This window comes from Trematomus bernacchii, unplaced genomic scaffold (assembly GCF_902827165.1).
Source record: "Trematomus bernacchii unplaced genomic scaffold, fTreBer1.1, whole genome shotgun sequence".
NCBI lineage: Eukaryota > Metazoa > Chordata > Actinopteri > Perciformes > Nototheniidae > Trematomus > Trematomus bernacchii.
In genome coordinates, this window is record NW_022987469.1 from 4,937,880 (window position 1) to 4,955,388 (window position 17,509).

General features: G+C 41.4%; 1 protein-coding gene across 1 annotated transcript in view; it reads left to right on the forward strand.

Annotated features, from left to right (window-relative positions):
• The window catches only part of LOC117493439 (bis(5'-adenosyl)-triphosphatase-like), a 562,060-nt gene that overhangs the window by 177,239 nt on the left and 367,312 nt on the right, over nt 1-17,509 (forward strand). The window contains exon 4 of the mRNA XM_034144011.1: nt 12,517-12,639. Coding sequence (XP_033999902.1) covers nt 12,534-12,639 — 106 coding nt within the window. The 5' untranslated portion in view covers nt 12,517-12,533. The remainder of the gene's footprint in view (nt 1-12,516; nt 12,640-17,509) is intronic.

Sequence of the window (17,509 nt, forward strand, 5' to 3'; positions counted from 1 at the left end):
ATCACATCCTCCACCCTGATTCTCAACACCGGTGCCCCTCAAGGCTGCGTGCTCAGCCCTCTCCTCTACTCCCTGTTCACTCACGACTGCGTGGCCACACACAGCTCCAACACCATCGTGAAGTTTGCTGACGACACGACCGTCATCGGCCAGATCACAGACGGCGACGAGACGGCGTACAGAGAGGAGGTCGAAAACCTGACATCTTGGTGCCAGGATAACAACCTCCATCTCAACGTCAGCAAAACAAAGGAGCTGATTGTGGATTACAGGAAGCAGCAGGGAGAGGGACACGCCCCCATTGCCATCAATGGGACTACGGTGGAGAGAGTCAGCAGCTTCAGGTTCCTCGGGGTCCACATCACTAAGGACCTGACATGGACTCTTCACACCACCACCATCACCAAGAAAGCTCGACAGCGGCTCTTCTTCCTCCGCAGGCTGAGGAGGTTCAAAATGGACTCCAGGATACTCTGCAACTTCTACAGGTGCACCATAGAGAGTATCCTGACTGGCAGCATGACGGCCTGGTACGGCAGCTGCACCGACCTCGATCGTAAGGCTTTACAGAGGGTGGTGAAAACTGCACAGAACATCACCAGGACGGAGCTGCCATCCATGGAGGACCTTTACTCCCAGCGGCTCAGGAAGAAATCCCTCCGGATTATAAAAGACCCCCATCACTCCAGCCACAAACTGTTCAGTCTGCTGCCGTCTGGCAGGCGGTACCGCAGCATCCGGACTAAAACCACCAGATTCAGAGACAGTTTCATACCATAGGCTGCTAGAGATGCTTCATAAGACTGCTAAACAACTGAACTGCTGAAACAACATCCATAACATTCATCTGCTAATTAGTAATTATTTATCTATTTCTCTAATATATCATTCCAATAACTTGCGTATAGACTCTTATTGCACTATTTCACTTTTTTAAACAATTTTTCCTTTTGTATTACTATTTACTTGCACTATATTTTTCTGTTTATCTGTGTTATTGTGTTGCACTGTTGGAGAAGCCTGTGACCTAAGATTTTCATCGGCATAAAAGAAAATCTGTTTACAGTTCTGCTTCATATGGGTGTTGAGAGATGTATCCATAGATCTCTTCATTTTGCTCTCAAAGTGAACCAGATTGATGCTTTTAACTTCAATATTTAAAAAAATATCTTCCCGGGGGAGCATGCCCCCGGACCCCCCTAGAGGATGTTAGGTCCACCCACTTTACCCCTGCTTACACCTATTTGCTGTGAGCGGATTATCGAGCCTTCATTGTAACAGTCGCGGGTGTACTGTGTATGTGCGTGTGGGGAGTGTTGCAGTAGAACATTTCACTGTAGCGCCCGGTACCTTAATGGGAAACCCTACATGTTTGAGCACCCTCTATGAAACGTCAAGCTACCCCACAGCACCCCCAAAAGAAAATCTCTGGCGCCGCCACTGTGGGCTAAGCCCCGAATGTTTCCAGGTCCAGGAAACGCCCCTGGTGCCACCAATGAGACCCTGGGCATGTGGATTTTTGAAGGCCCCTTGTTTTACAACAACATAATAAGGACTACATCACTACAGTCTGCCAGCCTGCGAGCCAGTCTCAGAGAGGTTGGCTGTACAAAAGTGGGTCATCTTATGAAGGCAAAGTCGTCATCTCTGGAGATCCTGAGAATCAAGAGCAACATTACATCCATCCGGATCCTAAACCAAGTGGTGAAGGAAGTCTGTGCTGCCCTGCCACAGTCCTTGAGAGCATATGCTTTGAACACTGCCTTGTGTGATCCGTGGATCGAGGACAGTGACTACAGTTTCCCCTCTCTGCTCATCACACCAGTTGTAGGGGGCTGGAGTGAGAGTTCCAGTGAGCTACTCTCTTTTATAACTCCAGAGCTGCACACATTTCAGGTTGCAGGAAGAAAAGCAGTCTACCAACTGTGTGTGAAGGTACTAAACATTTGGTCTTTGGCCGGTGTAAAAGAGTCGAAGTGGGCTGAGTTTTTTGGTCCAGACTCCTCCCCGAAGGGCTGCTGGTGGTGCCTTTACAAGCTGCCGGTTGAAAAGCGGACCACAGACCTCCAGTGGAGGATTGTACGCGGTGCAATAGCTACCAACAGATACAGAGCGCACCTTGGTCCGGAGCTGGGGGAGGGGTGTGTTTTCTGTTCAGAGGTTGAGAACCTGGAACATTTGTTCATTACATGTCCTCAGCAGTCAGCTCTCTTTCAGCTTTTAAAAGGGTGGTTTCAGGGTTTCGGGTGGATTTTTCCTTTGTTCTATTTATCTTTGGTCCAAAGTACTCTGCCAAGAAGAAGATGAAGAGCTGATTCTTAATTTCTAGTGCTTTTTGTTTGTTTACTGACTGTGTTATTTTCTGTAATTGTTACTGTTTGTTGTTTTCTTCCCTCAAGTGATGAGGTAAAAGTGGTATGCTGTATGGAGCTAATTTCCTGCCATAACTCCACAAACAAACTAAACAAGTTTTACAAATGCCTAACAAACACAGTGTGGTTTGCAAATACAAAACACCATCTACAAACTAATGCATTTAGTTTTGCAAATAAAAAACGTATCTATCAAACAAACACATAACATTTTTCTAATAAATCATGTTTCAGAGACAAATTCAGCATAGGTTTTACAAGTACAAAACTTTTTTTTCTCACTGTACAACCACGGCGGAATATTACTGCCAAAAGTCACGTGACTTTTGGCAGTAATATTTCGCCGTGGTTGTGCTCATACACACTCACACATGCTCCACGGCAGCAGGGGGCGCTACTGAGTCCATTTGGATGGCGGGAGGTTGAGCAGAGCATGGAACAGCCCCTGCCAGTCTGATGACAGCGGTGTTTCTAGCGATCCGATACCAGACTAACAATAGGCCTATCATGTTAAATATCTCTCATTGTCTGGCCTTAGATAAATTAGCCTATGCTTTAAAGGGAAAGTCTGATATCTTTAATAAAATATGGGGGAAATTATTACAGTTTTAGAAAGGAACTAGATATGACTTTGGCGATGTATATGCTAGATATGATTGGATGTGATGTAGCTTCTTGTCTAGCAGCTTTGTAACCTAATGTTGAAACCTTTTGTCAATGCCCATTTATATAATTTGTTATAATTTATGTTGTTTTGAGTTTTCTCTTTTGAATTATGCTGACAGCATCTGTATATTTTTGTATTTTATTTATTTAAGTATAACTTTTTTTCTTGTTTATTGTGTTGTATTTATTTTTCTTTCTTCTCTTGGGGATTATGTGTTTGTGTAATGTCTTTTGCTGAAAGAAAAAATTCCAACAGAAGAGTTTGTTGTTGTTTCTGGTGAAAAATGTTAAACTCCACAAGTTACTGTTTTATGAGTAGGATGATATCAAGGAGACTGCTGGAGCTAGCTTACACCAATTATATATATCTTTTTGCCCACCAGTGATCAGTGGAGGAATGAGTGTATACACTGAGTTCTCCTACTGAACCAACATGAAATGTGCCTAGCTTGGTGTAAACTAGCTCCTGCAGTCTGCTCATAGCCTACTCATGAAACAGTAACTTAGTTGAGTTAACATTGGCTTTTTCACCAGAAAAATCAACAAACTTACCTGTTGGACGCTCATTGTGAAATGAGGTCCGGTATCAGATCGCTGGATCGCTAGAAACACCTGTCATCAGACTGGCAAGGGCTGTTCCATGCTCTGCTCAACCTCTCGTCGTCCAAATGGACTCAGTAGTGCCCCCTGCTGCCGTGGAGCCTGTGTGAGTGAGCATGAGCACAACCATGGTGGAATATTACTGCCAAAAGTCACGTGACTCACCCACGTGACTTTTAAGTAATAGTAATATTCCGCCGTGAGAAGAAAAAGTGTTGTACTTGTAAAAAAAGGTTTTGTAGTTGTCAAAAAAGTTTTGTACTTGTAAAAAAAAGTTTTGTACTTGTAAAACCTATGCTGAATTTGTCTCTGAAACATGATTTATTAGAAAAATGTTATGTGTTTGTTTGATAGATACAGATGTAGCACGTAATTTCGGACGCCTACCCATGTGGGTCCGTGATCGGCACGGGGTGGGCCCTCGCTGAAAGGAAAACCCCCCGCATGACTTGATATGCCCCATTGATAAATACATTTAATTATAATGAAACCAGCTGCAATGGATCATGGATCCACCAGGGGGTGCAGTGATTAAAAAGCTGCCACACTGGAACTCTTGTGAAATAAACAGCTGATAGATCTATAGTAGAGGTATCTGATATAGCGGATATTTGTTAAGATCCATATGTCACGGATAGGATCATATTCTGTGCTAAATAAGAGACATGTAATCATTTACAAAACATCACCATATTTTTATTTAAAGGGCCCATGTCATGCTTTTCCGGTTATTACCCGTCCCCTTGTGTGTTATGAAGGTTTTTATGCATGTAAACGGTGTGCAGAGTCAAAACCCTCAAAGTACACCCTGTAGCGAGTAAAACTCTAACACAGAAAATACCTCTCCAAAACGCCTCGTTGGAGATACGTCATTGTCCATTTGATTCTTCTATTTCGTTCCGGGTACGGCATAATGTCAAGCCGTACCCGGAACCAAATGGACCAATCCGTGGAGCCGTTACATTACGTCCGCGGAGCCGTTACGTTAAGCCCCCGCTGATTGCTTCAAATTGACCAATCCACGGACTTCCTCACACACACACACACACTATGTGCAGGCAGCAGCTCTGCTGATTTCTCCAACCTTTTTCTTACTCAATATCAAGCCACACTTATTGTTTTTAATCCGGCTGTGAGTTTGTGCGTGCTCAGGATGACTTTGGCGGTGTTTTGCTATGTATCCTAAACAAGGAAACAACACCTCCACGGAGCTCAGCGCGATTCACAATGTCCCGACCAATCCGAGCACACTGTGCTCACAGGGAGGGTGGGGGCTGGAGCTATTGGAGCTACAACGAGCCGTTAAAGGCAGAGAGTGAAATTCAGTGAATACACGTAGTTTACAGAGATGCTGTATGAGAAACCAATGTGAGTTTGGAAAAATGCACAATATAAATCTATTCTAGTAGACCTCAACAATGGAATTATGATCAGTGGAAATGGCCATGACATGGGCCCTTTAACAAAATAATGTTGTTTAATCCACGTTGGTGTATGTACAAAACCATCGCTATGTTTTTTCATCAGGAAATGCCGACCGGCTCATACAAACGATTTTTAATCATCATCCTCACGATCATTTAATGTATCATATGTTCGCCGAATTGACATGAAAGCACTAATAAATGTAGTTTAATCCACGTGAGTTTACAAAACTACAAAATTACAAAAATAATCGGTTTGTTTTTATATCCCATCCGACGGGAGGAAATGCAGCACGGCTCTCACTACCGACTTTTAATCCTATTTTAATCATCTTCACCACGATCATTTATGTTTATGTTCGCCGAATTGACATGAAAGCACTGACAAATATGAATATACTGTAGTCAACTTCATTAAAACGTTATTAACTTGCCCAAACTCAGTAATTCACTAAAAATAGGTTTATTTTTTATGAAGCCTCGTCATCTCACCATGGGCCAACGGGCTATAATATTATACTATTGTTAATAGTTTACTGTATTATTAGTGTTTAATATTACTGCTATAACAATCACACATTGAGTTCATTGTTGTGCAATGTTAACCTGTTAAGCCCGAGAGACCCCGGTACCGGGGCACTGCCGCAACATCTTGCAGGAAACAGTGTCTGAGGGCATGTTCATTTAATAAACTATGAATGTTTTATATCCATGTAACGGGAAGAAACTCATCTAAGTGATCATTTTTATTTTATTTTTCAAAAGAAAACCCACAATGCTAACACTGAGCCTCTGAATTAGCAACGAGTGAAAAATGCTAACACCTTACTGCACCAAAAATCACTCACAAAACCTTATTATTTATCTACTTCTCTACATCCATGACATCGTTTCACATCGTGAGGTGACACAGAATCGATGGGTACCCACATTATCACTGAATTATACGAATTTGCGACGTTATAAGCAAAAACGGACATCAAAACAGGTGACGCTAGGTAGCTAAAAATGCTAACATTTTTACCTTGGCTCTGTAGTCTCTCCAAAGTGGTCTTCAATGGCATTACAACGATAAAAACGCTGCTGAAGTTAATCCATACGTTAATCCAATGTGTCTGTGTCCCTTTGAAATGATTTCTGATAATCCATAAGCATTAAAACTGCTTTTCCGTTTCCAAATGTCAAAGCTAGAGATAGGTTCACTCTGATGCAAAACTGCATACGCGAAGCCCCCACCTTTTTGTTTCACAATGAGTGTGTGTGGGGGACTCCCCCTTCGATTCTATTGGCTCTAACGGTCAGAAAGACATCAAAACATCTATATTGATTCTGACTTTTCTACATCCAACTCACAGGTTTATCATTACTTTGAGAAAAAAGATTATTAATTTAACCCTTTTAGAAGGGAAGATATGGTCATTTGTTCTGGGCATGTCATTTTCGAGCCTGAGACCTGAAAAACAGGCTCAGGGCTTAATAGGTTAAAATCAGACCGTTTTTTTTTTTTTAAATAGTCTGAATGAAACGGCAGCTCTTAGGTGATCAGCTGTGTGTTTACACACCTAATGGCCCATCAGCCACAGCTCTCTCCCCCCCCCCTGATCTTTCTTCTCCAGCAGTTAAGTTAACTGTAGGTTTGCATATTTATGCGGTGATCTGTCTCTTCCTCTCTCCCGCAGAAAGCTGATCGCTGTCAGACCGGACCATGGCTGTAAAGGGGTGTCTAGTTCTCCACCCCTCGACACATAGACTGATCCTTTGTTTTTGTCCATGTCTGATTGGCTTAGACCTTTCGCGACTGCAAACATTTTTAAACAAACAAACATTGACCATACCGTTCACCTGCCCCCACCCCCCTCTGAGTGACAAGCTTACAGTTAGTGAAGTAACACTTTTTTTGTGTGAAACCGCTCAATGAACTACATCTCCCGTCTCGCACCACACACCAAGACGGCCGTCACGTTGGCACATTTCACTTCTTTCTTTCAGAATGAGGTGAAAAGTATTAAACTTTAAAATTATTTTTTAAGATTGACAAACATCATATGTGTAATTCGTGGCACAATTCAAACGGGATCGAAAGATAAGTTTTCTCTTCCCATTGACTTCAATACATAATTTTATGTAAATAAGGTCCCATGGGTCGGAAGTAGACGGGCGGGACTTCGCCTCTCTATACGGGAATTGGGATGCCGTGGCTTTATCTGACAGCATACTTACATTTATGGCCCGGGACACACATATTTATTTAGATATGTTTTAAACAAGTTTAAATAAAAGGCTGGAGTGTTTATTTATTGCTCTGCCAGGTAGGCTACAACAAGTGGGATTTATCTTGTATTACTATACTGTAGCATATCGTTTTTGATTCCTACTGTCACGGATATAATCATATTCTGCATTGACAAGAATATTTACTATAATATTATATTATTGTTAATAGTTTACTGTATTATTACAGCTATAACAATCACACATTGAGTTCATTGTTGTACAACGATCTAATTTTATCATTATAAAATGAGATCGTTTTTTTTTTATAGTAAAAAATATACTGCATAAAGCAAACTATTGTAAAGGTAAAAGTATGAGCATAAAAAATAAAGAAGTGTAAACATTTACATTATTATGATTATTTGATATATAAAGACTATAAATTATTGAATTACAATTAAGATAATAAGATTAGATATACTTTATTTGATCTAAAATATTGATGTTTTTTCGTTATAGCAGCCTGTGAAAACCATAACAAATAAGTGATTAAATGCTACAGTATTCAGCAAACACAACTGCAGAGCTGCAACATTGCAAACAGACTAAATTCTACAACACCAAGTTGTCTTTGTGTATTTGTGAATGAAGCGCCATCTCATGGTTAAATCCTGTAATTGAACAAATGGGGAAATTTGGCAACGCCCTCTAGCAATAGACTGGGATCCGCTGGGTTTTTGGTTGGAATCCGCACATTGAGTCCTATCTGGAGTGCTACATCTGTACGTTTTTATTTGCAAAACTAAATGCATTAGTTTGTAGATGGTGTTTTGTATTTGCAAACCACACTGTGTTTGTTAGTGAATCATAAGGCATTTGTAAAACTTGTTTAGTTTGTTTGTGGAGTTATGGCAGGAAATTAGCTTCATATGCTGAAAGTGCAATAGTTTAATAAAAGGGACTTTAAAATCCAAAACCTCTCCTCTCTAGCCGCGTTCACACCAAGTACTTTCCTGTACTTAGTTCCGGCACTAAGAGCCCTGGCGCTTTTAACCCCAGGGCACTTAGTACAGATCGCGTTCACACTGGAGTACTTTTCCCTGAGGGAAGATTACAAGTACAGTAGGTGGCGGTAAGCACCTTAAAGTTGTTTGCAATCCGCTACAAAACAAGAGAAGAAGAAAAACTTCCCGCGTATACTGTCTGTTGTTTACCTTCCGACCTCAGACATGATGGAGATGGAGTCGACTGGAGTTGTGCTGTTTGTGCTCATGTTATACAGCTTTGTAACTTCGTTAATGCGACCAGAGCCTGAGCCTATTAGGCGTCCGACAAAAATCCGGAGCCGCCACACGACGAATGCTATAATCGCAAAGTTTCTTCAGCATCAAAGGCAGTTCAAAAGCTTTAGGAAAAGGATTGGCCGACGGAAAGCACACATGACTGCCATGTTTCACCGTAGGATGGCTGATACAGGATCTGTTTAATCGCCATGTCGGTTTTCTTTATTGCACTCTCAAGACATAACATTAAATAGAAATATTTTAAATGTAACTAAAGTGTCAGTTGTACATGTCAGTAGGGCTGTGCAATTAATCGTATTTTAATCGCAATTACGATTTTGGCCTGCCACAATTACGAAAACAACATAATCGAATAAAGCAATTATTTTGCTTTGCTAGGTTGTGACAGTGCACTGCAACATATTTGATCTAATTTATTTTAGTCTAATTTATTTGTATTTATCATATTTACATATGTTTAGTAGCTTGTTGGAGGGCGCTCCAAAATATTTGTTTATCTTGTTTATTGGTATTTATTATTTTTGATATTATTTATTTAAATGTAAATATAAATGTATCATTTATTTAATTTATTTTTGTATTGGTTTTTCAGTTGAATTATACGTTCAGGGTAATCAACAGTTAAAAAGATACATTTCAAATTATTATTTGTATTTGTTTTAAAGTCAATGAATAATCGTATTTAATAATCGTGATATCAATTATTGACCAAAATAATCGTGATTATGATTTTTGCCATAATCGCCCAGCCCTACATGTCAGTAAACATTGTCAATATAAAATAAAGTGTCAGTTGTACTATATAATAACAGTAATAATAATATAAAATAAACTGTCCCAGCTGTAGGGAGTCTCAGCAGCAAACCCACCTTTATTATATATCTTCCTGAGACCCACTGCATCCGTCTGCCATAAACACTATGCAAACATACATGTTAGTTTTGGCCCATAGTGGACTCCATGTTGTGTTGTGTGAAATGGGGGGGAATTAAAAGTTTAGGTCAAATAATATTTAAAATTATATAAATTATCATATTTGTGTATGTGCCACTGCCATTCCCCCACAAGGTTGCAACATTGATGATAAATAAATGACAAATAAAGCTTTGCCAGTTTATAACCGATGAAACATGATGGTATCAGAATAATCACTTACATGTGATGTATAGGACGCTTCCTCATGGCGCAGCGCCCACACTTCATCCTGGTGCTGCTGGCGCTCCATCTGCTGCTTGAACACTTCTGCCTGGCGCTCCATCGAGGTGAGCATCTTGTCCTCCGTTTCCTGGGCCTTGGTGAACAGCACCATCTGATCTCCAACTCATTCACCACGGCACGCCGGTCCTCCAACGCCTGGGCGGTGTCAAAGAAATTTGCATCCCGTGTCCGCTTTCCTAAGAGGGGAAAATAAGCAAGATACAAGATCTGTTTAGTCGCCATGTAGTTTTACAACATACTAGGAATGTTTTTTTGTATTTTCACAAATAGAATTAAGGTTTCACAAATCTGAAACTGTGTTCTAAAGAATCTTTTGACTCTGGGATAATCCAGTCCAGATTTGATGAGTCTAGGTATAGTGGTTTTAGATCAGGACCTGGTCTAATGTGGTCTAATGTGGTCTACATGTAAAAACAGCACTAAAATCTCTCTTTTTTGTATTTTCACAAATAGAATTAAAGGTTTCACAAATCTGAAACTGTGTTATAAAGAATGTTTGGCCTCTCTGGGATAATCCAGTCCAAATAAATCGGCTATGCAGCGATTCAAGAGGTTCAAACACGGAGGATTGTTCCTTTTTGAAGAGTGCTTCATGTATGCTTGAACTTTGTTTAATGTTGTTGAGGCAAGTTAAACATAAAATATGATGAATATTATGAAATAAACATGATTGTGAACATCAGTTCGATGCGTAACGTTCTTTCAAGACAAAGTTACAGTGTGTGTACCTTTGCGTTTGGTTGCTGGTAAGGAGGACGAGCTAGCGCTGTGATCTAGAATGCAAAGCTCGCTTGTTTCCAATCCCGAGAGTTGTCCATCCTCGCCTGAAACACACGATTAGTGCCATGAGTTAGTGAAGCAAATTACAGAAACACTGCACAGTTATTCACAAGTCAAAACGTTTTCAGAGCGGCCGAGAATATCTAGCTAGCTAGATGTAGCTAGCTCGGAGCCTAGCATGGCTAGCTTGATCTACTGAGCAAATAAAAGTACATCTGAGACCATTATTGTGCAGATTAAACCCCCAGTGCATGTAGTTGATTTTACCTTCGTCGTGGTAGTCATCGTTGGCCACTGAATCCGCCGTTTGTAGTCCTGCCTGAGTTTCTTTATTTTTAGCCGGTGGGGCTGTGCACAATTCCCAGGTCGAGTGAAAGCTACCGAACTGGCTTCAGTAGCATTCCCTGGGTCGCCTCCTCGGCGTAGATCTCCAGAAGCGCCGACACCTCCTCATCATTTCTTGATGCTTGCCATAACTGCTTTCAAAAACAAACACAACGCACGGAGCGTTGTGTTTTTGTAGCGAGGAAAAACAATGGCGTCTCCACACAACATTTTAAGAGTTGTACGGGCGTGGTTTGCAATTCGCCCAGCCAATCAGCACTGGGGCACTTTTGGAGCACTTTTCACCCACAGAAAAGTACGCTCTCTGAGCTGGCTCTAAAAATGGGGGTAAAAGTACCCGAGATTAAGTACGATTGTTGGTGTGAACGCGACATCTGTCTCTATCTGTGCTGTTTGTGCAGGTGAATGGAGAGGGAGAGAGATGGGAGTAAGGAGCAGTGTGAATAGTGCTGTGATTCCCCCCCCCCCCCCCTCGGTCAGAGCACACAGACCACCATGAGGGAGCGTGTAATCACTTAGGCGTCATTCAACCCCATTACAGTCAGTCACACCAGGGGGATCCCTCCCAGTCATTAGGTGTGATTCAATTGGTTATGGTGTTGTGCAAAATGGGCTCCATAACACATTACTCTAAGGATCGAGTTCAGACATATAGGTAGGCTGTCTTGAACACTAGCATCAGAGTAATGTGATCAAATCAATAAATAAAGATTCAGCCGATAACATGAAAGCACATAGCCATATGCTTTCATGTTATCGGCTGATTCTTTATTTCGGGCTTAACATTTAAAAACCTATTAATGTGTCATACCCGATTAACGGGAAGAAACTCAGCTAACTGACGATACGAACCATTTTTACCGAAACAAAACACAAGTCTCACAAGAAGCGTCTAAATGAGCCCTGAGCGAAAAAATGCTAACACACTTAGCACAGAACTCACGTTAAAATACCCTTATTACTTATCGTATCTGCACAAACAGCGATCAGAACTCGCGGCAAAATGACAACAAACAACAACAAAATTAGCTTTACGGGACCAAATCGGAAAATAAGTCTTACCGTTGCTGTGTTCTGATCAAAAGTTGTGTTCAATGGCATTAAAACGATAAAAACGCTGCTGAAGGTTAATCCATTAATCCGTGTGTCACTTTGAAATAATTACTGATAATCCATCTTCATATTTATGGCAATAACGGAGTTTTCATATTAGCTGCTAATGATAGCTACCAGAGTGTATCGCAGCTTCCGGTTCCGGGGCATTCTGGCTACGCATCACTCATTCACCAATGGGTAATGTTTAGATGGATTTTAGGAACTTCCCCGTCGATTCTATTGGCTCTAACGGTTAAAAAGAGATGTCAATCATCAAAATCGACCGATGGGTTCCAGAGATATGGAAAATGCACCCAAACAAAATATTTGTTCATTCCAAACAAAGCAAGCCACCTATTAACACACTAATGGTAAGGGATATGATCCTAAAATCCGATCCTAACCACATGTTAAAGGTCAGTCAGGTGCGATGAGCAGAATGCTTCCTCAGACTCTGTTATTGACCCGCTGCTGTCTCTGCCCCCCCCCCCCCCCCAGGCCAGAGTCAGCTGGACATGTTGACCCTCCGCTTTGGACAGCATCTCATCAAGGCCTCGGCCGTGTTCCTGCAGACAGAGCTGTCCTTCGCTATGGTCAACAGGAAGCCTGTGGTGCCCGGACGTATCCTTTCATTACTTCCAGCTGAGAGGTTAGTGCTGACTGTGTGTGGAAGTGTGTGTTGGCTTCTTAACCCCTCACACACCCTGAGTCTGGGGATGAGTGGTCATTTTGTTGCACTTAGTTGGTTAGATGCTGTAAACAAGAGAGATACAGAGGTTATTGGAGGAATGTTTACGTTTCTTCTGAAGGTTTTCTTTTTTTCTGGAAGCTTCCTATGATGCCATATTACAGTTCACACCATGATAGTGACAGTGACAACAATATTTGTTATCAATAATAAAAACAATAATGAATCGACATAACTGCAACTCTCCATGGTCCCCAACACATGTCATCCTGTCTCAACTCGGAGTCTATCACGATCTATAGCAGTGGTTCTCAGCCATTCCCCACTTTGAACAGGTGGGCCTTTTCACTCGTTCACTTGTTTTTTGCAGTGTATATATTTAGCACATTTTAACATTATTATATGCTTACCTGTGGGACCCGTTTTCAGTGTTTACTAAAAGACAATGTATGACATTTAATTATTTTAACCTGCTTTCTTTGGGGGTGGACCTCACATACTCTTGGGGGGTCCGGGGGCATGCACCCCCGGGAAGATTGTTTTTTAAATGTTGAAGTGAAATGCATCAATCTGGAGCACTTTGAGCACAACATGAATTGATGGATACAGCTCTCAACACTCATGAAAGGGAACTGTATACTTTTCAATAATCCAAACATCTTTAGAATATGATCACAACCAATAACAAATCATTCAAACTGGTTTATTCTTATCTTATGTTACCTAGTTAGCATTCTTTCTTTTTATTTATGCATATTTTACTAATCACTCCCCTTTTTCTTTTTTTTTACTGTCCTATAGTACACATTGGAATGATTTCTTACTTTATTTTTTACAACTAGGCTATATTAAATAGATAAAGGTGTGCTCTCTCTCGCTCTCTCTCTGTCTCGCTCTCTCTCTCTGTCTTGCTCGCTCACAGAGGCTGTGTGCTCCTCCGTGGCGATGACGGCTTGCGTTAAAAAATAATAATAATAAGCATATTTGTAAAGTGGGGGGACACAAACGGGATTTCGAAAAGGTTTCACGGTTAAACTCCTTTGGTGATGAGGTGCCGCTCCACATTGCTTTTCTTCCCGACTGCAACGCTGGTGTGTGGTGTGTGTGTGTGTGTGTGTGTGTGTGTGTGTGTGTGTGTGTGTGTGTGTGTGTGTGTGTGTGTGTGTGTGTGTGTGTGTGTGGTGTGTGTGTGTGTGTGTGTGTGTGTGTGTGTGTGTGTGTGTGTGTGTGTGTGTGTGTGTGTGTGTGTGTGTGTGTGTGTGTGTGTGTGTGTGTGTGTGTGTGTGTGTGTGTGTGTGAGCGTTTCATATGTGTGTATGAGAGATTTTTACATATGTCTGTAAATGATTTTGGTTTCAGTTGTGTGTGTGTGAGCAGGCTCAGATTGGCCATCGGGAGATTCGGGACTTTTCCCGGTGGGCCGCTGCCGTTTGTGGACTGCTGCCTTTGGTGGGCCGCTGGCTCTGGCATATGTGGGCCGTGGACTTTCACAGCGCCGATACCACATCCGCCGTCCGTTGCGAGTCTCCGGCTGTAACAGTCCACTACCGCCCGCGAGGACCCAGGTTCGACTCCGACCTAAGGTCCAAAAAATGTATTTAAAAAAAAAATAATAATAATAATCTCCCGTTCATCGCGTCCATTCGCGACCCACCTATCACATCAACGCTGATCTATAGGGAAGAAACAAACCTTTAAAAATCGTAATCATCTTGATCAGCTCTTACTCTGTGCTCAAACCACCTAAACTAAATAATGATCCTGAACATGGCTAATTGTAATGCTTTAATAACTAATGTTACTGTGGCATTATCCTTTGTTAGAGCAGAATCAGTTATAGAGATTTGTTTAAAGGGCCCATGTCATGCTTTTCCGGTTATTACCCGTCCCCTTGTGTGTTATGAAGGTTTTTATGCATGTAAACGGTGTGCAGAGTCACAAACCCTCAAAGTACACCCTGTAGCGAGTAAAACTCTAACACAGAAAATACCTCCCCAAAACGCCTCGTTGGAGATACGTCATTGTCCATTTGATTCTTCCATTTCGTTCCGGGTACGTGGCTGAGGGTCCGAGGGACCACCCTCACAGCCCCCGCATTACTGCCCACTCTGTCCTCTGTGTGAAACAAACAGTGTGTTCTACTGACAGTCCTCTGCCGTCCAGCCTGTCTCCACACTCAGTTTGTGTCTCATTGTTTCTCTTTGACTTGAACATACGCTGCTCAATGGAGCACTTCCTAAAGCCTCCTGTTGTTGCCTGGCAACAGCTGCTGAAGTGAAGCTGACCTTGTTATAAAGGGTGTATAAGCGGCTGTTTACCATACATAAGCACAAACACACATAATGTGATTGACAGTAACAGTGTGTGCCTCAGCCTGTCTCCGTACACGAGTGTTTATTTTCAGTGTGATTGATCCTCATGTTTCATATGATGATCAACATAAAACAGGAGACCTTTAGTTTATCTTTAAATGTGTATAGGTGTCGCACAAAGTGAAGAGGAGGTCATGCATCCTCACGGACTCAAATAAAAAAATAAAAAATATCTTTACTTTTGTCTAATAATCATTGTTTTTAACAAGCCTGAGCAGAGAAGAAAACAAAGTCTTGAATTAATTTGCATGATTTCCATCACTGTGAATAATGTGCTTATTCTCTTTCCGGAATCAGTTCTTTGCTTTGTGTTTCAACTTCTCAAGTGCAGCTCTCGCCTCGCACAATTGCTCCAAACTCAGATTAACTTTGGACCGGGGAGACTTCTTTCTCAGCTCTGCTATAAGCCTCCATACTGAAGCCATATCTAATCAAATTTGTCTTTAAACACTATGATTATCACTCTTGATCGCAGAGGCCTCCTGACATATTCTAAGAAAGCCCTTGAATGAACTAAGTGTATTGTGTTTCCTTATCAAAGGTTCCACCAGCCTGCGATGTGCATACTCTGAGTGCTGAGTTCATTTATATTCCTACAAATGATGGATGCTGGAATAATTTGTGTGCGTCTTTGAGATATAAGACTAACCCAACAAATAAATAAAAGAAAACACATTACACCAAATGCACCTTGAATGAATCCAATGTAAGTGTGTGTGTTGATGTGATGATGAACAAGAGGCAGCCGGTGGTTTCTAACATTAGCTTAAGCTTTCCTGCAGGAAGCCTTTTACATCTCACTTTGGTTCAAATGCAATCATATTTCTGAACCTTATTAGGCAGAAAGCTACACATTTCAAGGATGTGAAATACGACAGCATCATACATGGTTTCTGGGGAAACAAAAAAACTAAAATGATGTGGATACAGTATGCAGGAAATACTTGTGATACCCAGAGGATGAATGGTGACTTCCCTGACCTTTAGCGCAACAATCAGGCCAAAAAGTCAACTTTATATGAAAAACATTTTTAAATGTAATATACCAAGCTCGATAAAGCTCCACAGAAGATAAACACGTTCCTTTTACACACTGCATCTGCTGTCCTGCCACCCTCAGGACAAAATAATAACATTTAAGATAACTCAAACTCTAATCACATAGGCAGATTGCCTTGAGATTTTAATGTGTATTCCTCCAAAACGTTTGATTATAACAGCATTATCACTTTAGAATTTAGTGAACCAGTGACCTTATTAATGGACTCTATCATGTGCGGCTTGAATAAATCTGTATATTGTTATTTGTAGAGCTGCATTTTGAACAGGCAGAAATGGACATTCCTTCCATCCGAGTGATCCCCGCTGTAAATGCAGTCTGGTTTCATTGGGGTTGCTCTATCAATTAACAAGCATTTCATCAGAGGCAAAAAGAGGGCTCAGGAGACAGCACCCTAATAAATGACTGGAATCGGAAAGCTTTACGCTGTCACAGCGGCTTACAGGATGTAAACACATATCTCCTGTCGATATGGAATACACAGATGGAGGGAGATAACTGAATGAAGTCCTCTTATTGAAGTGTCATTACATGAAAGGGAAGCTGTTCAACACCGTGTGTTCTTCCTTTGTACTCCTGAAGGTTACACTGAGACCACTGGCCTAACTGTGAAATACCATAGGGGGGGCTGTGGTGACAGAACAGTCTGATACTGCCATGCATGACGCACACAACATCAACACATTCTTTGATTAGGTCTCCTCTTTCTTGGAGAATTCATTAGACTTAGAGCTGATTACATACATGTAGTAATCCTATTAAAATGTATAATTAGTAGCATTTTCTTTCTCTCTGCTGGGGTTATGAGTGGCGGGTGGGAAAAGGGTTGCAATTAGCACAGAAACAATGCTGTCCCTCGTTATCCAGCCATCTCCGACACACATTAGAGGCGCTCAGGCAGGGATTACTGGAGGAGCAGCACTTTCTTCTCAAAATAGCCCCTTAAGTGTCTGTGAAGGCAACACGGTGAATGTCATCTGCTGTGGACAATTTCCTGTTTCTTTCCAGGCTGAAATGTTTAACATTTCAAATGATGGGAAGCTGAGCATTGGGAACACAGACTAATAGAGCATAATTCCTGCCACTGTTATTATCGGCTCTCTCTAAGACTGCTGCCTGCGTTTCTATTTAAAAGAAAAACTTAGTAAATAGAGGCAAGTCTAACCTTAAGCAATGTTCCTGTATGTACATAGAACACTTAATACAACTTTGACATTCCTGCTTGTTTTGTGTATTAATGTGAGGAAGGTCAGATCTGTGAGCAGACCGTTTTTTGGTAACTCTGTTGCAATTTGTTGCATCTTGCTCTATTTGCCCTCAGCCACCCTGTGTTTCCACTGAGGTCTTTCTATGTGTTGATTGCTCAAAAAG